The sequence below is a fragment of the Salvelinus alpinus genome, chromosome 23 (genome assembly GCF_045679555.1).
Source record: "Salvelinus alpinus chromosome 23, SLU_Salpinus.1, whole genome shotgun sequence".
Taxonomy (NCBI): Eukaryota; Metazoa; Chordata; class Actinopteri; order Salmoniformes; family Salmonidae; genus Salvelinus; species Salvelinus alpinus.
In genome coordinates this window covers 42,823,665-42,843,434 of record NC_092108.1, presented here as the reverse complement: position 1 = coordinate 42,843,434, position 19,770 = coordinate 42,823,665, and the positions used below count along the sequence as shown (strand labels likewise).

Here is a 19,770-nt window from a genome sequence, read left to right as displayed (position 1 = left end):
TAAATAAATTAGGACCTAGTCTATGGATGCTCGATGGGTGATATGTCTGGTGAGTATGCAGGCCATGGAAGAACTGGGACATTTTCAGCTTCCAGGAATTGTGTACAGATCCTTGCGACATGGGGCTGTGCATTATCATGCTGAAACATAAGGTGATGGCGGCGGATGAATGGCAAGACAATGGGCCTCAGGATCTCGTCATGGTATCTCTGTGCATTCAAATTATGTTTGTTGTCCGTAGATTATGCCTGACCATACCATTACCCCACTGCCACCATGGGGCAGTCTGTTCACAATGTTGACATCAGCAAACCGTTTGCCCACACAACGCCATACACGTGGTCTGCGGTTGTGAGGCCGGCTGGACAAACTGCCAAATCCTCTAAAACACCTCTGAAGGCAGCTTATGGTAAAAAAAAAAAACATTAAATTCTCTGGCAACAGCTCTGGTGGACATTCGAGGAGTCAGCATGACAATTGCACGCTCCCTCAAAACTTGAGACATCTGTGACATTGTGTTGTGTGACAAAACTGCACTTTTTTGAATTTATTATTATTATTTTTTATTTAACCTTCATTTAACTAGGCAAGTCAGTTAAGAACAAATTCTTATTTACAATCACGGCCTACCCCGGCCAAACCCGGGCGACGCTGGGCCAATTGTGCGCCGCCCTATGGGACTCCCAATCACAGCCAGATGTGATACAGCCTGGATTCAAACCAAGGACTGTAGTGACACCTCTTGCACTGAGATGCAGTGCCTTAGACCGCTGCGCCACTCGGGAGCCCATTTTAGAGTGGCCTTTTATTGTCGCCAGCACAAAGTGCACCTGTGTAATGACCATGCTGTTTAATCAGCTTCTTGATACACCTGTCAGGTGGATCGATTATCTTGGCAAAGGAGAAATGCTCACTAACAGAGATATAAAATGTAAGATAAATATGTTTTTTGTGCATATGGAACATTTCTGGGATCTCAGCTGATGAAACATGGGACAAACATTTAACATGTTTAGTTTATATTTCTGTTGTGTGTATGTTAGTAGAAACATTTTATATATTTTTTTCTTATGACAAAACAAAAGCTGATTCAAAGGGGGTGTGGCAGATTTCAAAACTCTAGGCGGTAGTGGATAAACATGAAAGGTGGTTATCGAGGAGGGGAAGACACGTCTGTTTGCCTACTAACGAATTGACACACTCCTCGACCACTTATCGGTTTCTGGGTCATGGAGGAGAAAGGACGGAGGAGAGAGAACAGAGGACGGTATTGTATTCGGAGCATGGGACAAATACATTTTGATTGATTTGATTTAAGGCCAGGCAACACACCCTCCTAATCCCTCACCCTCCTTAATATTTTACCAGTTGAATGTAGACACAAATATAACACTTTATTGTACTAAAATATTTCTGAAATATTGTATACAAATATGCAAATGAGGCAATATGTCATTAAATATGTGCATATTTACATATTGCACACATACATTTTTGGTTTAATTCTGTTAAGACACTCCAGGACCAGACTTGTCCGGAGCAGATTGTGGATAAATACTTTTTTCATCTTTCTATCTGTAAAACACTAAAGATTTTTCCAAAGAAAATGTTATCTAGAATAAAAAATGGACGACATATCAACAATTCCCGCTAAGGATAACCACACAAAATTTGGTGAATGCAGGTGCTTCTGGAGCTGAGAAAAAGGATTTGGCGTGTGGGAAGAGTCTGACTTTCGGGGAAATGGCAGTTAACAAAGACACTAAATTTAGACTACCAAACAACAAACGCTTATTTAGACCCAATCACCTTCTCTTCAAAGTAATTTATTAAATATAGGCCTAGTGCAGTTTGTAACACTCTATGAAATGGCCTTTTAAATTATGTTTAATTTAATGTAGTGAGCTTTGAAGTGATTGATGTGCAGTGCCTAGTATTCATCCCCCTTGACTTATTCCACATTTTGTTGTGTTACAGACTGAATTCAAAATGGATTAAATTGATTCTAAACACACACAATTTTTGAAATGTTAGAAATGTATTGTAAAATGAAATACAGAAATATCTAATTTAACATATGTTTTCACACCCATGAGTCAAAACTTTGTAGAAGCACCTTTGGCAGCGATTATAGCTGTGAGTCTTTCTGGGTAAAGTCTCTAAGAGCTTTCCACACCTGGATTGTGCAACATTTGCCCATTTATTATTTTCAGAATTCTTCAAGCTCTGTCAAATTGGTTGTTGATCATTGCTAGACAACCATTTTAAGGTATTGCCATAGATTTTCAAGTACGGTCGTGGCCAAAAGTTTTGAGAATGACACAAATATTAATTTCCACAAAGTCTTTAGATATTTTTGTCAGATGTTACTATGGAATACTGAAGTATAATTACAAGCATTTCATAAGTGTCAAAGGCTTTTATTGACAATTACATGAAGTTGATGAAAAGAGTCAATATTTGCAGTGTTGACACTTCTTTTTAAGGACCTCTGCAATCCGCCCTGGCATGCAGTCAATTAACTTCTGGGCCACATCCTGACCGATGGCAGTCCATTCTTGCAAAATTAATGCTTGGAGTTTGTCAGAATTTGTGGCTTTTTGTTTGTCCACCCGCCTCTTGAGGATTGACCACAAGTTCTCAGTGGGATTAAGGTCTGGGGAGTTTCCTGGCCATGGACCCAAAATATCGATGTTTTGTTCCCCGAGCCACTTAGTTATCACTTTTGCCTTATGGCAAGGTGCTCCATCATGCTGGAAAAGGCATTGTTCGTCACCAAATGGTTCCTGGATGGTTGGGAGAAGTTGCTCTCGGAGGATGTGTTGGTACCATTCTTTATTCATGGCTGTGTTTTTAGGCAAAATTGTGAGTGAGCCCACTCCCTTGGCTGAGAAGCAACCCCACACATGAATGGTCTCAGGATGCTTTACTGTTGGCATGACACAGGACTGATGGTAGCGCTCACCTTGTCTTCTCCAGACAAGCTTTTTTCCAGATGCCCCAAACAATCGGAAATGGGATTCATCAGAGAAAATGACTTTACCCCAGTCCTCAGCAGTCCAATCCCTGTACCTTTTGCAGAATATCAGTCTGTCCCTGATGTTTTTCCTGGAGAGAAGTGGCTTCTTTGCTGCCCTTCTTGACACCAGGCCATCCTCCAAAAGTCTTCGCCTCACTGTGCGTGCAGATGCACTCACACCTGCCTGCTGCCATTCTTGAGAAAGCTCTGTACTGGTGGTGCCCCGGTCCAGCTGAATCACCTTAAGGAGACGGTCCTGGCGCTTGCTGGACTTTCTTGGGCGCCCTAAAGCCTTCTTCACAACAATTTAACCGCTCTCCTTGAAGTTCTTGATGATCCGATAAATGGTTGATTTAGGTGCAATCTTACTGGCAGCAATATCCTTGCCTGTGAAGCCCTTTTTGTGCAAAGCAATGATGACGGCACATGTTTCCTTGCAGGTAACCATGGATGACAGAGGAAGAACAATGATTCCAAGCACCACCCTCCTTTTGAAGCTTCCAGTCTGTTATTCGAACTCAATCAGCATGACAGAGTGATCTCCAGGCTTGTCCTCATCAACACTCACACCTGTGTTAATGAGAGAATCACTGACATGATGTCAGCTGGTCCTTTTGTGGCAGGGCTGAAATGCAGTGGAAATGGTTTTTTGGGATTCAGTTCATTTGCATGGCAAATTCATCTGATCACTCTTCATAACATTCTGGAGTATATGCAAATTGCCATCATACAAACTGAGGCAGCAGACTTTGTGAAAATTAATATTTGTGTCATTCTCAAAACTTTTGGCCACGACTGTAGATTTAACTGTAACTCGGCCACTCAGGAACATTCACTGTCTTCTTGGTAAGCAACTCCAGTGTAGATTTGGCCTTGTGTTATAGGTTATTGTCCTGCTGAAAGGCAAATTCATCTCCCAGTGTCTGGTGGAAAGCAGACTGCACCAGGTTTTCCTCTAAGATTTTTCCTGTTCTTAGCTTCATACTGTTTCCTTTATATTCTAAAACACTCCCCAGTCCTTAGTGATTACAAGCACACCCATAACATGATGCAGCCACCACTATGCTTGAAAATATGGAGAGTGTGTAAGGTGCCTCACTAGGACGAGGTAGGTGCAAGAGTCAGGAACAGGAGAGCACTGAGGTCCAAATAGTAGTCCAAAAGTCCAAAATAAAACTGGTCAGGAAACAAACCCAACGAAGGCGCCCAACAAAACAAGAATTCGAAGTGACAACAGGAGGGAAAAAAACAATCTACTCCTAAATAAATCACAATGGCACAGACGACCGTTAGAATAGCCTGTGGCGCAATCTAGCACACGCACCAAACAAACACAGAAATAATTCCGCACAAAATAACAGCAGGCAACGAGGTTAATAAACCCACAGAAATGAACTCAATAGAACACAGGTATAAGAAACAGACAGACACAAACGAAAAAGAAAAATGGATCGGTGGTAGCTAGTAGGCCGGCGACGACGACCGCTGAGCACCTCCCGAACAGGGAGAGGAGCCACCTTCGTTGGAAGTCGTGACAGAGTGATACTCAGTAATGTGTTGTATTGGATATGCCTGAAATATAACACAAATTGCTCTGCCACATTTCTTCCCCCAGTATTACTTTATTGCCTTGGTGCAAACATAATGTATGTTTTGAAATATTTTTATTCTGTACAGACTTCCTTCTCACTCTGTCAATTAGGTAAGTATTGTGGAGTAACTATGATTTTGTTGATCCAGCCTCAGTTTTCTCCTATCACAGCCATTAAACTCTGTATCTGTTTTAAAGTCACCATTGGGCTCATGGTGAAATCCCTGAGTGGTTTCCTTCCTCTTTGGCAAATGAGTTAGGAAGGACGCCTGTATCTTTGTAATGACTAGGTGTATTGATACATCATCCAAAGTGTAATTAATAACTTCACCATGCTCAAAGGGATATTCAATGTCTGCTTTTTTTACCCATCTACCAATAGGTGCCCTTCTTTGCAAGGCATTGGAAAAACTCCCTGGTCTTTGTGGTTGAATCTGTGTTTGAAATGTACTGCTCGACTCAGGGACCTTTCAGATAATCGTATGTGTGGGGTACAGAGATGAGGTAGTCATTCAAAAATCATGATAAACACTATTATTGCACACAGAGTGTGAATTGTTAAGCAAATTGTTATTCCTGAACTGATTTAGGCTTGCCATAACAAGAGGTTTGAATACTTATTGACTCAAGACATTACAGCTTTTCATTTTTTATTAATTTGTAAATATAATTCCACTTTGATATTATGGGGTATTGTGTGTAGGCCAGTGACAAAAAATCTAAATTTAATACATTTTAAAATTCAGGCTGTAACACAATAATATGTGGAAAAGATCAATGGGGTGTAAATACTTTCTGAAGGTACTGCATTTCCATTTTAAAGTGGTTAAAAGTCATTAAAATGTATATGACGGTAGTATGACAAACTAAAGACATATCAATTTTCCTAAAGTTTTGGAAATTGTTCATTTTACCTTTTGAAAATACGAATGTTAATGGATTGATAGGTAGATCTGTCTGTAGTACCTGGCCTTGAGGGCTTCTAATGTAACTCTATGGCAGCACCCAAGGGGCTGGAATTTTCGAGCTCTACCCTTAGACTTGGCGGTGACGTAGTGTTCCCATGAGTGACAAAACACTGAGCCAATCACAGCGCAACGCTTCGTATTTTCTGCTGGCTTGACCCACCACCACAGAAAGCACTGAGCTAGGCTGAAACACCTGCATTTTGGAGCTGCCTTACTCAATAAAACAAAAAAGAGACCATGTTTGTATGCGGCTTTATTAACTCAGTGATATATTTTTTTTTACATTGTTGCAAACTGATATGTGACACATATTATTAATGCCAAAATAGCATGCAAAACAGGCAAGCCCCCCCATTGCTAAAAATGTGGAGCTCAAAACAGGTGGGGCTCTCCAATCATTAGCCTGCTATTCACTGGAGTGGCTGTGTTGTCCCAGGTCTAAGATTAAGGTTCTCTTTTCCTAGTTTAAATGATAAACATTCAACATTGGCCATGCTGTCAATGAAGAATGATTTGTGCCGCGAAAAAATCGTTACTGCAAAAGCTGACTTGAATGACGGGTTTCCACTGTGCACAATGATTAGGAGTGTAGAAACACTCCCGAGTAGAATGGTCCACCATTTCACTGCGACACAACGTACAGAAAATTGTGTACAGTCCAATAAATTATAAGATTGCACACACAAAACATGTGTTGATAATTTAGTCTTGAAAAAAAAAACATTTTATAGAATTTAAAAAAATCATTATTTGTATGATAACTATTGTAAAATATATCGACAAAGGTCCCCATTTTCCATAATAATTCATTTACAAAGTTAACAGGACGGGACTCTTTCTAAAAAATATATATATATTTCTTAGGGTGCGTTCGTAAATTCCCTCTGGCTATCTACTCCGATTTCAGAGCGCTCTCGTCTGAGTGTGCCAGAGCGCAGAAAAACTGATGGAGTTACGAACGCTCAATATGACCGGTGTAACAAAACGTCGCGAAAAAAAAACGTCATTAAACTGTTGCCAGCAGCACAGTTACATGCGCGTTAAGTATGCTAAATCGAGTAAAATGGTCAGAGTGAGTTCTCTCATTTGTGTCTGTAAATTTCTAGCTAGCTAGCCAGCCAACTTTAGCTTGGGTGCTTGACTGCCGTTGTAAGGTCAGAACGCTCGGATCACCCCTACTCCTCGGCCAGAGGGTCCAGTGTACGCTCCGAGAGCGAAACCTCTGAATATATGAACGCCCAGATCTCACTCAGGCATTCCAAAGTGAATTTACGAACACACCATTATTCTGAAAGATTGCAAAAATCCGTGACCCGGAAGAGTTTAGCTAGTTATTCTTGCCTGCTTCACAGCGGTGGGAAAACGGGAGTCGGGCAATTACAAACATGGTGAGGAATATGTTCTGCTTATTTCGTTTTGGTGTCTATTTGTAGTTATCCCCTCCTTAGTTTATCACATTAACACTGAATTTAAGCAAACTTGCGTAAACGGTTATCTGTTACCTTTGTTTTTCATCCTAAACACTGCTAACACACGTTAGCTAGCTGTTACTGTTAGCTAGCTAGTTTTTTAGCAACTCGGCTGGATTTCGGTTCATTGTCATTGAACAACCAGGCTAGTTAGCGTGTCAATAATGCAGCATAGCTAGGTTGTCAGACCGCTATAGCCAACAACAGATACTAGACAGTCAATTTAGCAATCTAACTTTGCTAAAGAACCCGGCCAATCTCCGCTAGCTTGTCGTTGAAATGAACATGTATGCGCCGTCGCGTATCATAGCTTTGAGTAGGCCTGTTTGTTTTGCCTATAAACGCCTTGGCTAAGTAGTGCATACTGGATTAGAATGTGTGAATGGTACAATAACTTAATTGTTGTGTTCTGTATGTCATGGTAACAATTTTCTGCACCCAAACCTCGCATGCATAGTCGACTAAGCAGTTTTACGTTATGTTGAGTAGATACCTAGAGGAAAGTCATTACACAACTAAATAACATTTCAAAAGGACCTCCATGGCTATAAGCAAGCTATTACAACATGCATTCAAGGTTGTGCTTATTGACAAGATACCATCAGAAGAAGTGTGCAATGGATGCATGTATTGTTAGGTTTGCAGACTGCTGCCAGGAATGGCATTGCAGTTTTGAGGCTATACAGTTTTGAAAGTTCTCACAATTCTGAGCCTGAGTAGAGCTATACTTCAGGGTGTCATTTGGAAAATGCACAGGAGTTAAAATGAATGGTTTTTAGTTTCGACAAAGCATTGTCAGAATGAAAGCTACAGGTTGTGCCTTTTAACCTGCGTACTCCATATTGTTTGTCCTGAAAATGTCTCTTTACACAGAACAAGCTGAAGTCCTCACAGAAGGATAAAGTTCGACAGTTCATGATCTTCACACAATCGAATGAGAAGACTGCATTGACCTGTCTGTCACAGAATGACTGGAAACTAGATGTCGCCACAGACAACTTTTTTCAAAATCCAGACCTCTACCATTCGAATCTAAAAGGAGCATTAGACAAGAAAAAGTTAGAACAGCTCTACAACAGATACAGAGGTAAGTGTCATAACTCAAGGTTGTCAAGGTTTTAAGACAGTAAAAACAACAGCAGTATTACTGACTGTAAAAATAAAAACTGCTGTTGGTCACAGTGACGAAAGTATTAATTGAACCCACCCCCTTTATCCTTTACTTAGACCCACAAGATGACAACAAGATCGGTATAGATGGCATCCAGCAGTTCTGTGACGACTTGGGCCTGGACCCGGCCAGTATTAGTGTGCTCCTCATTGCCTGGAAGTTCCGGGCAGCAACACAGTGCGAGTTCTCCAGACAGGAGTTCATGGACGGGATGGCAGAACAAGGGTGAGGACTGGCTTTGCAAGAGATAGGTTTCACTTTATTTCTGTGTCCAATTTGACTGACTCTAAGTGACATGTTTTTGTGTTACCTGGTTTCATCATGTAACTATAGAGGAAATTGTAATCCATCATCACTATCAGCCATTTAGTTGTGTAACAGAATGTAGGCTAAGCTCTTTCTCCACATCAGGTAGGCTAACACTTAAACTTGTAATTGGTGCTAAAGCTTATTTTATTCTCCTCAGGTGTGACAGTATAGAGAAACTAAAAGCCCAACTACCAAAAATGGAGCAAGAGTTAAAGGACCAAGGGAAATTTAAGGACTTTTACCAATTTACATTTAACTTTGCAAAGAATCCTGGCCAGAAAGGTTTGGGTAAGCAATACATTTTGACTTTCCTGATCTATTTTCATAGTCTACTCTGCTCCTTGGACTTGGATTTCTCTCAGACATGTGCTCATTGTTGTGCATTTTCTAGACTTAGAAATGGCAATTGCGTATTGGAATTTAGTACTGGCTGGAAGATTCAAATTCCTGGACCTGTGGAATACATTTTTAGTGGTAAGTTATTTATTTTCACTTAATTGAATACACTTTATTGGTCCCCAGAGGGGAAATTGAATGGTGGGTTTGCTTCAGTTGAAGGCTTCAATAAACATGTAGGACGATAAATGGAGGTTAGTTGTTTCTCTTGATGCTCATTTAGATGTTTTCCTCTACTTCCCCTGCAGGAGCACCATAAACGATCAATCCCTAAGGACACCTGGAACCTCTTGTTAGACTTCAGCACAATGATAACTGATGACATGTCCAATTATGACGAGGAAGGTTTGTGTTTTTTTTACTAAACTATAGCTATCCATTGCCTCAGGTCAGGTGCATGACAATGGAATCAGTTGTGAATAGAACAATATGGAGCCAGCCCACTTGTTGCCTCTTCCAATAACCACTAGATATTAAAGGTTATGTTTTCTTTCTTAACCCAGCATCTTTTGTGCTTCCATTTTTAAGAAAAAGCAAGTTTCATTTTAAGCATGAAACATTTGTGAGAATATTGCCTAGTCAATGTTCTACCTCATGGGTCTAATAGAGACATTTCATTGTCTTTCTGTCATTTATGTCTCTTCCCTCCAAGGAGCGTGGCCAGTCCTCATTGATGATTTTGTGGAGTTTGCGCGGCCGCACATCGGTACCAAAAGCACAGCAGTCTAGGTTCCCAAACTCGGAACGTCCATACGTTTGTTTATACAAAAAACACAACCAAGGCGCTGAAACGGAGCACAGGGGACTGCACTGAGCTGAGATCTATGTTGCCTTTTCCAACCCTCAGGACTGAGATGTTTTACACAAAGACTATATAAAAGGCATGTCTCCTCGTCGGTCGTCTTGTGGTGGTTTGGGCTTTTATCTTTAGTATGGGGCTTTTTTGTGTCGACTCTAGCCTCCTGGAGAGGAGTCGCCATCCTGGACCTTACAGTTCCTGTCCCAGTGTTTAGTTGACGCGGTCAAGGTTCGCGTGAAGCAAACCAACACCCCGAAAAGACAAATACAATTGTATCGTATTCTAAATACAAGGGTCCGTGAGGGAATGTCATTCTTTAAATATGAAATAGAATTTTAATACTTTGTGTGCATTCCTGCTATGAATTTTGTTTTATGAGACATTTGTGTGACTGACCAGTACAAAAACATTGATTGTAATATTTTTTTTGGTTTTAAGCATAATGCTTTTCAATACACATGTATAAGGTAATAAAATGTTTCAATTTGGTATCTCTTTAATGTGTCCAAGGCTCTTTGTGTGTTGATGATGCACACTTGTCTGTCATTTTTCTATGCAAAAGTTTATACCCGAAAGTGTCATATTCATTTCATATGAACTTCTTCCAACCATTCTTCCAATTTGGGGGGGGGCGGGGTTATATATATATTTTTCTGTTCCAAAATATTCCCACTCGTAGAGCGAGATGTGATCGTATACAAAGAAATGTAAGAAAGGTTTGAAATTGTTTTAGTCAAATATTACATCTGTTTGGGCTTCTTGCTGTCAATTTGCGTTCTACAAATGAGTGATTATATTCCGTTGACACCAGGTAGGATGCGGCCATGGACTCTGCTCTTTACGCCAAATCCTGGTTCTGCCATCAGCATGACGCAACAGGGTCAGGGATTAGTCGGACTAGGTGATGTTTTTCCACTCAAGTGTTGGTGATCGCGTGCCCACAGGAGCCGCTTTTGTTCTTAGCTGATAGGAGTAGAACCAGAGTCTGCGGTGGTAGTCTGCGGCAATAGCCCATACATGACAATGACCGACAAGTGCGTTCTCAGATACCGTTCTGCACACCACTTGTACTGTGCAATTATTTACCTTGTACTGTGCAATTATTTACCTGTTTGTGGTCCACCTGTTAGCTTGCATGATTCTTGCCATTCTCCTTCGACCTCTCATCAACGAGCAGTGGCGTGTATTGATGGATGCCAAGGGAAGCCAGGCCCCCCCCCCCCCCCCCCCAAAAAAAGTATATTTCGTCTGTGTTCGTAAGAGGCTGAATGTATCTCACAGGAGAAAGCATCCGAGCGAGCGAAATAGCGCCCCACTATCTCTACGTGTAGGCCATCTATCTGATGCTGTCTGGTCCAACCGAGTACGGCATTGTTGCCGCCCGTAACATTGAAGGAAAGGGAAGCCAGCGAGCATCTGGCCTCCCTTGATAAAAAAAAGTATACAAATGTGCCAATCAGCCTTGAGCTAAACTGAGCAAGCTCAACCGTGAATGGTCCTGGCTCACCTAAAAAAAGTGTTAAGGGAAGCCAGCTTGGATTTGGCGTCACTCCTATCAAATCCCATTTAGAGCATATATCGACATAAAACAGAATTGTTACATCTCGTTGTGATGTTGTTCTCTGGTGGCTAGCTAGCCAGCTAGCTAAAATGGTCCCTTCCCTAAATTAGGCATGGATGGAGATAGGTATTTGGACTTGTGGTTTTACTTAATTCTCTACTGGACAATGATTATAATGCAATTCTGATCCAACCATTAATTCATACATTGTTGTGCCCCTGGCCTGAGGATGGAAGTTCAATATGTAGCTAGATGTAGAAGGCTAATGTTAACTAGCTAATGTTGCCCATGAATGGAAGTTAGGTTAGCGAGCAAGCATTTTAGCCAGATAGCCTAGGACAACAAAATATAAAACCTTGTACTGTATGACAGAGTGATAGACCGTTTCATCAACATGAAAGAGAGGAGGATGGCATTGGCGCTTCTCTACAAGTAAAAATGAGTCAACATGTTTTTCTACTTGCAGGAGCGCACATAGAACCATGGACAGCCAGATCATATTTAGCTTACGTTGATTGGACTATATTGTTTTTTATATCTTTTAATTGTCACTGTATTGGACTAAGTAGAGGTGATTTGATGATGCTGGAATAGTGGAGGCAGCTCCTGTTTTCTTTGCGACTAGCTGTAACTCTGTGGTTCTAAATCAGTAGTTGTTTAGTGGTTGGGAAATGTTGGAAACATTATTTGCTTGATCATGCTGTAGGTCATGTAACCGTCTGTTACTGTACATTCAATATGCTTTGTGGACTTCATTGGAAAGAGGTTGCTATCCGGTTTTGTGAAACAACAAAGGTGTGGTTGAATTTATTCTGCCACCGTGTCTTCTTATTGTCTCGGCCTTTAGGCCTATATATCACAGTCGCAAGGCATATGAATTAACAGGTTATAGACCAAACAAAGGTTGTAATATGGTTCCACAGTGATTTTACCCACGCACTGCTACTGTCAACGAGATGTTTTCACCCACAGGACTGCCGCTAACTGGATGTTTTTTCTTGGTCGCATCATTCTCTGTAAACCCTAGACTATGTTGTGGGTGAAAAGCCCAGGAGGTCGTCCGTTTCTGAGATACTGAAAACCTCAATGCCTGTCTGCCTGCTTAATATAGCAAGCCACAGCCACATCTGTAGGAGAGAACCATTTTCATGAACTGGGTGTATATTTAATATATTTCTACAATTTGTTTTATTAACATCTGATTTTAAACAACCTTATTACTAACTCTAACCTTAAATTAAGTCAAAGAAAAACATTTTAGTTTTCATACATTTTTACGATATAGCCAATTTTGACTTTTGACTATGCTATGTAAACTCAGCAAAAAAAGAACGTCCTCTCACTGTCAACGGTGTTAATTTTCAGCAAACTTAACATGTGTAAATATTTGTTTGAACATAAGATTCAACAACTGAGACATAAACTGAACATGTTCCACAGACATGTGACTAACAGAAATTGAATAATGTGTCCCTGAACAAAGGGGGGTCAAAATCAAAAGTAACAGCCAGTATCTGGTGTGGCCACCTCCTCATGGACTGCACCAGATTTGCCAGTTCTTGCTGTGAGATGTTACCCCACTCTTCCACCAAGGCACCTTCAAGTTCCTGGACATTTCTGGTGGGGAATGGCCCTAGCCCTCACCCTCCGATCCAACAGGACCCAGACCTGCTCAATGGGATTGAGATTTGGGCTCTTCGCTGGCCATGGCAGAACACTGACATTCCTGTCTTGCAGGAAATCATGCACAGAACGAGCAGTATGGCTGGTGGCATTGTCATGCTGGATAATCATGTCAGGATGAGCCTGCAGGAAGGGTACCACATGAGGATGAGCCTGCAATGACAACAAGCTCAGTCCGATGATGCTGTGACACACCGCCCCAGACCATGACGGACCCTCCACCTCCAAATCGATCCTGCTCCAGGGTACAGGCCTCGGTGTAACGCTCATTCCTTCGACGATAAACGCGAATCCGACCATCCCCCCTGGTGAGACAAAACCGCGACTCGTCAGTGAAGAGCACTTTTTGCCAGTCCTGTCTGGTCCAGCGACGGTGGGTTTGTGCCCATAGGTGATGTCTGGTGAGGACCTGCCTTACAACAGGCCTACAAGCCCTCAGTCCAGCCTATCGCAGCCTATTGCGGACAGTCTGAGCACTGATGGAGGGATTGTGCGTTCCTGGTGTAACTCGGGCAGTTGTTGCCAATCCTGTACCTGTACCACAGGTGTGATGTTCAGATGTACCGATCCTGTGCAGGGGTTGTTACACGTGGTCTGCCACTGCGAGGACAATCATCTGTCCGTCCTGTCTCCCTGTACATACTGTTTGAGGTCTTGATATAAAATGGGTTAAGGGGCTCCCGAATGGTGCAGTGGTGTAAGGCACTGCATCGCAATGCTAGAGGCGTCACTACAGACCTGGGTTCGATCCCGGGCTGTATCACAACCAGCCATGATCGGGAGTCCCATAGGGTGGCGCGCAATTGGCCCAGCATTATCTGGGTTAGGGGAATGGTTTGGCTGGGGGGGATTTACTTGTCTCATCAAGCTCTAGCAACTCCTTGTGTGGGCCGGGCGCCTGCAGGCTGACCTCTGTCGTCAGTTGGACGGTGTTTCCTCTGACACATTGGTGCGGCTGGCTTCCGGTTTGAGCAGGCGGGTGTTAAGAAGCGCGGTTTGGCGGGTCATGTTTCGGAGGACGCATGACTCAACCTTCGCCTCCCGAGCCCTTTTGGGGAGTTGCAGCGATGAGATCGAAATTGGGGAGAAAAAGGCGGTAAAATGCCCAAAAAATAAAACGGTGTGTCTGAGATATGAAACAACTTCCTCATAGCTATTCAAATGGGTTCAAGAAGAGGCTGCCTGACCTTTTGGCTCAATTCACTTGTGCCACAAATGATTTCTTTGAAAACCTGGGCATTGTTCAAAAGGCTGGCAAAACGCCTTCAAAACGCCTCTTCCACAAAGAAAAGAGGCAACCACTTCCTCGTGCCTCACAAAGATTGTCAGACGGACTCGCTGAACTGAATCTTGTCACACCAGAGCACAGTCTGTGTTCTGTCACCTGAAACAACATAATGCTGTTCCTATTATTTTGTGGTGGATGTTTTGCATTGTCTGCAGGGCAAACCTTTGGTAAGTTATCCATTTAATATTTTTTTCGTGTTTATGATCAAAATAAGGTGTGTGAGACCTTTAGTCCAGAGGACAATGATTGCTAAAGTATGACCAAACCCAGACATCAGTGAAGACATGGAATAGTCAGTGTGTCTTCCAGTCATGAGTAGTCAGCATCATGAGTAAGTCTAACTTATTTATTATGGGTGGAAAATAATAGAACAATGCAATGGGACGGCAGGTAGCCTAGTGGTTAGAGCGTTGGACTAGTAACCGAAAGGTTACAAGATTGAATCCTCGAGCTGACAAGGTAAAAATCTTAACTGACCTGCCTAGTTAAAAAAAATTATTATAATAATTTGGCAAGGCACACAACTGTCTCTATAAAAAGGTCCCACAATTGACAGTGCACGTCAGAGAAAAAACCAAGCCATGAGGTCGAAGGACTTGTCCTTAGAGCTCCAAGACAGGATTGTGCCGAGGCACAGATCTGGAGAAGGGTACCAAAAAACTTGCCTAGTTAAATAAAGGTAAAATAAAAAATAGATCAGATCATTGAATCTGGATCATTTTGTGTGTGGTATTTAAAATTATAGAAGAAAGTAGAGAAGTGTGATGACTACTGTGGAAAACCTTTTTTTTAATTCCTGGTTGTGGTCATACAGTAGATATGAGATACTAGACTGGGTACCAGTCTGTTAGTGCTAACATTCCACTCCTTGTAATTTTTGTAATGTTTTCCATAATGACACTGAGTACAAGGAGTGAAACTTTAGCATAAAACAGGTCTGGAATCCAGGCTAATGAGATACAATTTCACGTCAATATTTTCCCCATCAGCTCCAACACCTTCAATGGGACAAGTGAACAGCACAATACAGGTAACAACACCTCCAGCTCCTTCAACTCCATATGTGGACCCACCTTTTGGTACTGAAGCAGCGACAAGTGGTGCGTATATAAGCATGAAGTACATACATTTAATTATGATACTTTAATAATTGTCTTTATAAACTGAATGAATCTAATACTCTTACCCTAATAGGATTTGCAATTCTTCGAACAGCTGTCACTTCTTATCAGGAGCTAAATGAGACTACAGTTGATCCAGTCTTGAGTCAGGTAATGTTTCCTTATGCAATCATGGTGGTCTGCTTGATTAAAAAAAAAAAACTCAACCCTAACAGTGATGCATCTGCTGAACAAAAATATAAACGCAACATGCAACAATTTCATTGATTTTACTGTTACAGTTCATATGAGGAAATCTGTCAATTGAAATAAATAAATTAGGCCCTAATCTCTGGATTTCACATGACTGGGAATACAGATATGCATCTGTTGGTCACAGATACCTTTAAAAACAATGGACCTCACAATAGGCCACAGGATCTCATCATGGTATTTTTGTGCATTCAAATTGCCATCTATAAAATGCAATTGTGTTTGTTGTCTGTAGCTTATGCCTGCCCTCACCATAACCCCACCGCCCCCATGGGGCACTCTGTTCACTATGTTGATATCAGCAAACCGCTCGCCAACAGGACGCCATACACGTGGTCTGCGGTTGTGAGGCTGCTGGGATGTACTGCCAAATTCTCTAAAATGACATTGGAGGCAGCTTATGCTAGAGAAATTAACATTAAATTCTCTGGAAACATCTCTGGTGGGCATTCTTGCAATAAGCACGCCATTTACACACTCCCTCAAAACTTGAGACTTCTGTGGCGTTGTGTGACAAAACTGCCCATTTGAGAGTGGCCTTTTATTGTCCCCAGCACAAGGTGCACCTGTGTAATGATCATGCTGTTTAATCAGCTTTGTAATATGCCAAACCAGTCAGGTGGATGAATTTTCTTGGCAAAGGAGAAATGCTCACTAACAGGGATGTAAACATAATTTTGCACAAAATGTAAGAAAAATAAGCATTTTGTGCGTTTGGAAAATTTCTGGGAACTTTTATTTCAGCTCATGAAGCATGGGACCAACACTGTACAGGTTGCGTTTATATTTTTGTTCAGTGTATTTCCCTGGTAGCAATGTACAGTATGTATATAGTTTATATATAGTTCCACTGAATATTAGTTATTTATTATAATAATATTATTTCTGTTGGAATAAGATATGGATCAGATGAATTTAAGATTACGTCAAATATTCTCTCTTTTAGCTCTATGACATCATTGGTGCGCAGCAACCTGATCTGGACTTTCAGCTGACTGTGAAAACTGTCCAGAAGGTTTGATGGATTATGATTCAATGCATAACAGGTTAACGTTTTTATGGTACATCATGTGCTGCAATTTATACAGTATGCAGATTTGAACTATTATACTACTTACTGAATTTTATATGATTTTTTATTCTGTTTCAGTAATAAAAAAAAAAAAGTGATGCTACAGAGGTTTGTATAATTTCAGCCAGTAGCTTTTGAAAGTAGCTTTTACGAGCCATTCGACTCGGAATTCCAAGTCGGGAACTCGGGCCTCTTTCTAGAGCTCCGACTTTCCGACCTGAAGGTCACTAACGTCGTGATTCAACCTCGTTTTTTTCAGCGTTCCCAGTTGTCTTGAAAGCACCATAAATCCAGAGAATGCCAGACTTTGATGACAAAGTTTGCTCACAAGAAGGACTGCCGTGCCACCTGTATGTTGTGTAGTAAGCTGTTAGTAGCCCATGTGTGTCACCCTAAGTCACACCCTTTCCCTCTCAGAATTTAGCCTAGTGTTCTGACTTGGTGGACTGATTAGCCTGTTTTAGAGAAATGTCATCATCAAATATTGTAAGAGCTTTCATTGTCTCCTTACATGCCCCCGTTATTTATCCTACAGTCTTGACTTAGCTATACAGGGAAAATACTGTAAGTACGGCTGATGTTCTGAATGCTGTCGCTGACCATTTCAAAAGTGTTGGACAAATAGGCATATCAACTACATCCATCTTGGCTTGCTCATCATTAATGTCTTAATCGAAATTACGGCTTGCCTCTTATCCACTCATCGTTCCCTTATGCCATAGTTTGTACGTCTCAATTGTTATATTTCTTATATAGGTCTATCTCATTAGTATCTAATAATTTTAAGCAATGTTGGAATTATGCATTTCATTGTTTTGCTTACTTTGTGTATTATAATTAGCTCATGTGCTTTTCTCCGCTAGGAGGGGATACTATATAATGTTGTTGGGTTTGTAACCATGTTTGCCAGTGACAGTCTCTTCCCATTCAAATATTTTGTTTTCAACAAAAAGTTCAGTAATAGACCCATGTGATTCCAGTTGATATTTGGAGGGTTGTTTTGTTTGCGCAATGCGCTGTCTGTGCGTCGGTATATTGTCTATAAAAGTGAATCCCCATGATTGTGTTTTCCTTCTTTTTTTAGACCACAATAGGCCTAATAAAATACTTCAAATGGTGGGCTAACCGCATCTCTCTCTCTCTCTCTCTCTCTCTCTCTCTCTCTCTCTCTCTCTCTCTCTCTCTGTGTGTGTGTGGTGACTTAAAGAAGAGTAAAGTTAAGGCGTCAACATCTTGCTGAATTTATCTGACCTAACATCTACCTGAATTTTTGTCGGTATCCATTTTGAAAGTGCTGAAGGAAGGCCTACCTCATAGCAGCTTGTTGGCTTGCACTTGCATATATTTAGAGCTATGTGTCAAAACTCATGTCGGCATTCATAATTCATAATAAGGAGAATGCGGTTCTTAACGAGTTACTGTACACAAATCCACAAGGAGTCAGTAGAAACCATGTTTATTTAAGCAAGTCAGCCATATACAGTACCAGTCAAAGGTTTGGACACACCTACACTTTCAAGGATTTTTTACTCTCAAAATATATTTTGATTTGTTTAACACTTTTTTGGTTACTACATGATTCCGTATGTGTTATTTCCTAGTGTTGATGTCTTCACTATGGCAACTGTGAGTCTTTCTGGGTAAGTCTCTTAGAGTACACCTGGATTGTACAATATGTTTTACATTATTCTTTAAAAAATTCTTCACGCTCTGTCAAGTTGATTGTTGATCATGGCTAAACAGCCATTTTCGAGTCTTGCCATAGATTTTCAAGCCAATTTAAGTCAAAACTGTAACTACGCCACTCAGGGACATTCAATGTCCAGTGTATATTGGTCCTTGTTTTTTAGGTTATTGTCCCGCTGAAAGGTGTATTTGTTTCCTAGTGTCTGTTGGAAAGCAGACTGAACCATGTTTTCCTCTAGGATTTTGCCTGTGCTTAGCTCTTTTCTGTTTCTTGGCGATGAAGTAGTCATTCAAAAATCATGTTGAACACTATTATTGCACACAGTAAGTCCATGCAACTTATTATGTGACTTGTTAAGCACATTTTGACTCCTGAAGTTATGTAGGGTTGCCATGACAAAGGGGTTGAATGCTTATTGACATTTCAGCTTTAAATGTTTTATTCATTTGTAAAATGTCTAAAAACATAATTCCACTTCAACATTATGGGGTATTGTATGTAGGCCAGTGACACAACATCTCAATTTAATCCATTCTAAATGAATCTGTAATACAACAAAATGTGGAAAAAGTAATGGGGTGTGAATACTTTCTGAAGGCCCTGCACGTACCCATGGCCACGTGCCACGAGTTGATGTGGCCTGCTGGCGATCAGTAGGCTTCTGCATTACCGGTACATTGATCTCTAACTTCAGCACCATGGACAGCTCAGTATATTTGTATCATGCATGGCTTACTACCTACACGACACAGCAAAATACAGTTTTTAATGAAACTTGAATGCTTTTACTAACAACACTCCTGGCAGCTGCTCATATGGCCTTTATAATAGGCTAATGCACATCTTTAATCGCATTTGCAGACCAAGGCAAGATGAATTCCCGATAGTATTTAAAGGGATACTGCACCAAGGAAAATATTCAGATTACAAAGTTATAATTTTCCTAATATAACTTTCAGATGTTTAATATCTGATCAATTAGTCTTTGAATTAATGAATTATTATTTACCTCACGTCAGTCTCATTCCAAACGTCGTAAACTGTTGGTTATCTGCACGAACCCAGTCTTCACTATGACATTTACATTTAAGTCATTTAGCAGACGCTCTTATCCAGAGCGACTTACAAGTTGGTGCATTCACCTTATGATGTCCAGTGGAACAACCACTTTACAATAGTGCATCTAACTCTAAGGGGGGGGGGGTTAGAAGGATTACTTTATCCTATCCTAGGTATTCCTTAAAGAGGTGGGGTTTCAGGTGTCTCCGGAAGGTGGTGATTGATTCTGCTGACCTGGCGTCGTGGGGGAGTTTGTTCCACCATTGGGGTGCCAGAGCAGCGAACAGTTTTGACTGGGCTGAGCGGGAGCTGTACTTCCTCAGAG

The 19,770-nt window shown here is 41.2% G+C and overlaps 1 protein-coding gene and 1 long non-coding RNA gene across 5 annotated transcripts; both read left to right on the top strand.

Moving 5' to 3' along the window:
- Positions 1–6,545: 6,545 nt before the first annotated feature.
- On the top strand, positions 6,546–10,217 carry dcun1d1 (DCN1, defective in cullin neddylation 1, domain containing 1 (S. cerevisiae)). The gene is made up of 7 exons (XM_071362460.1): positions 6,546–6,966; positions 7,921–8,134; positions 8,275–8,443; positions 8,685–8,815; positions 8,919–9,001; positions 9,172–9,268; positions 9,576–10,217. The coding sequence occupies exons 1-7, from the start codon at positions 6,964–6,966 to the stop codon at positions 9,650–9,652; spliced, it is 774 nt and encodes a 257-aa protein (XP_071218561.1). The 5' UTR covers positions 6,546–6,963; the 3' UTR covers positions 9,653–10,217.
- A 3,123-nt stretch (positions 10,218–13,340) lies between these two features.
- LOC139551073 (uncharacterized) lies at positions 13,341–17,824 on the top strand. 4 transcript variants are annotated; one of them, XR_011670195.1, is made up of 6 exons: positions 13,341–14,421; positions 15,244–15,354; positions 15,449–15,525; positions 16,574–16,673; positions 16,778–16,807; positions 16,959–17,824. It is a non-coding gene; the product is annotated as an uncharacterized lncRNA (long non-coding RNA). The 4 variants fall into 4 exon arrangements; XR_011670196.1 differs by having other exon boundaries at positions 13,343–14,421; positions 16,574–16,642; XR_011670194.1 differs by lacking the exon at positions 16,778–16,807 and having other exon boundaries at positions 13,351–14,421.
- The last annotated feature ends 1,946 nt before the right edge of the window (positions 17,825–19,770 follow it).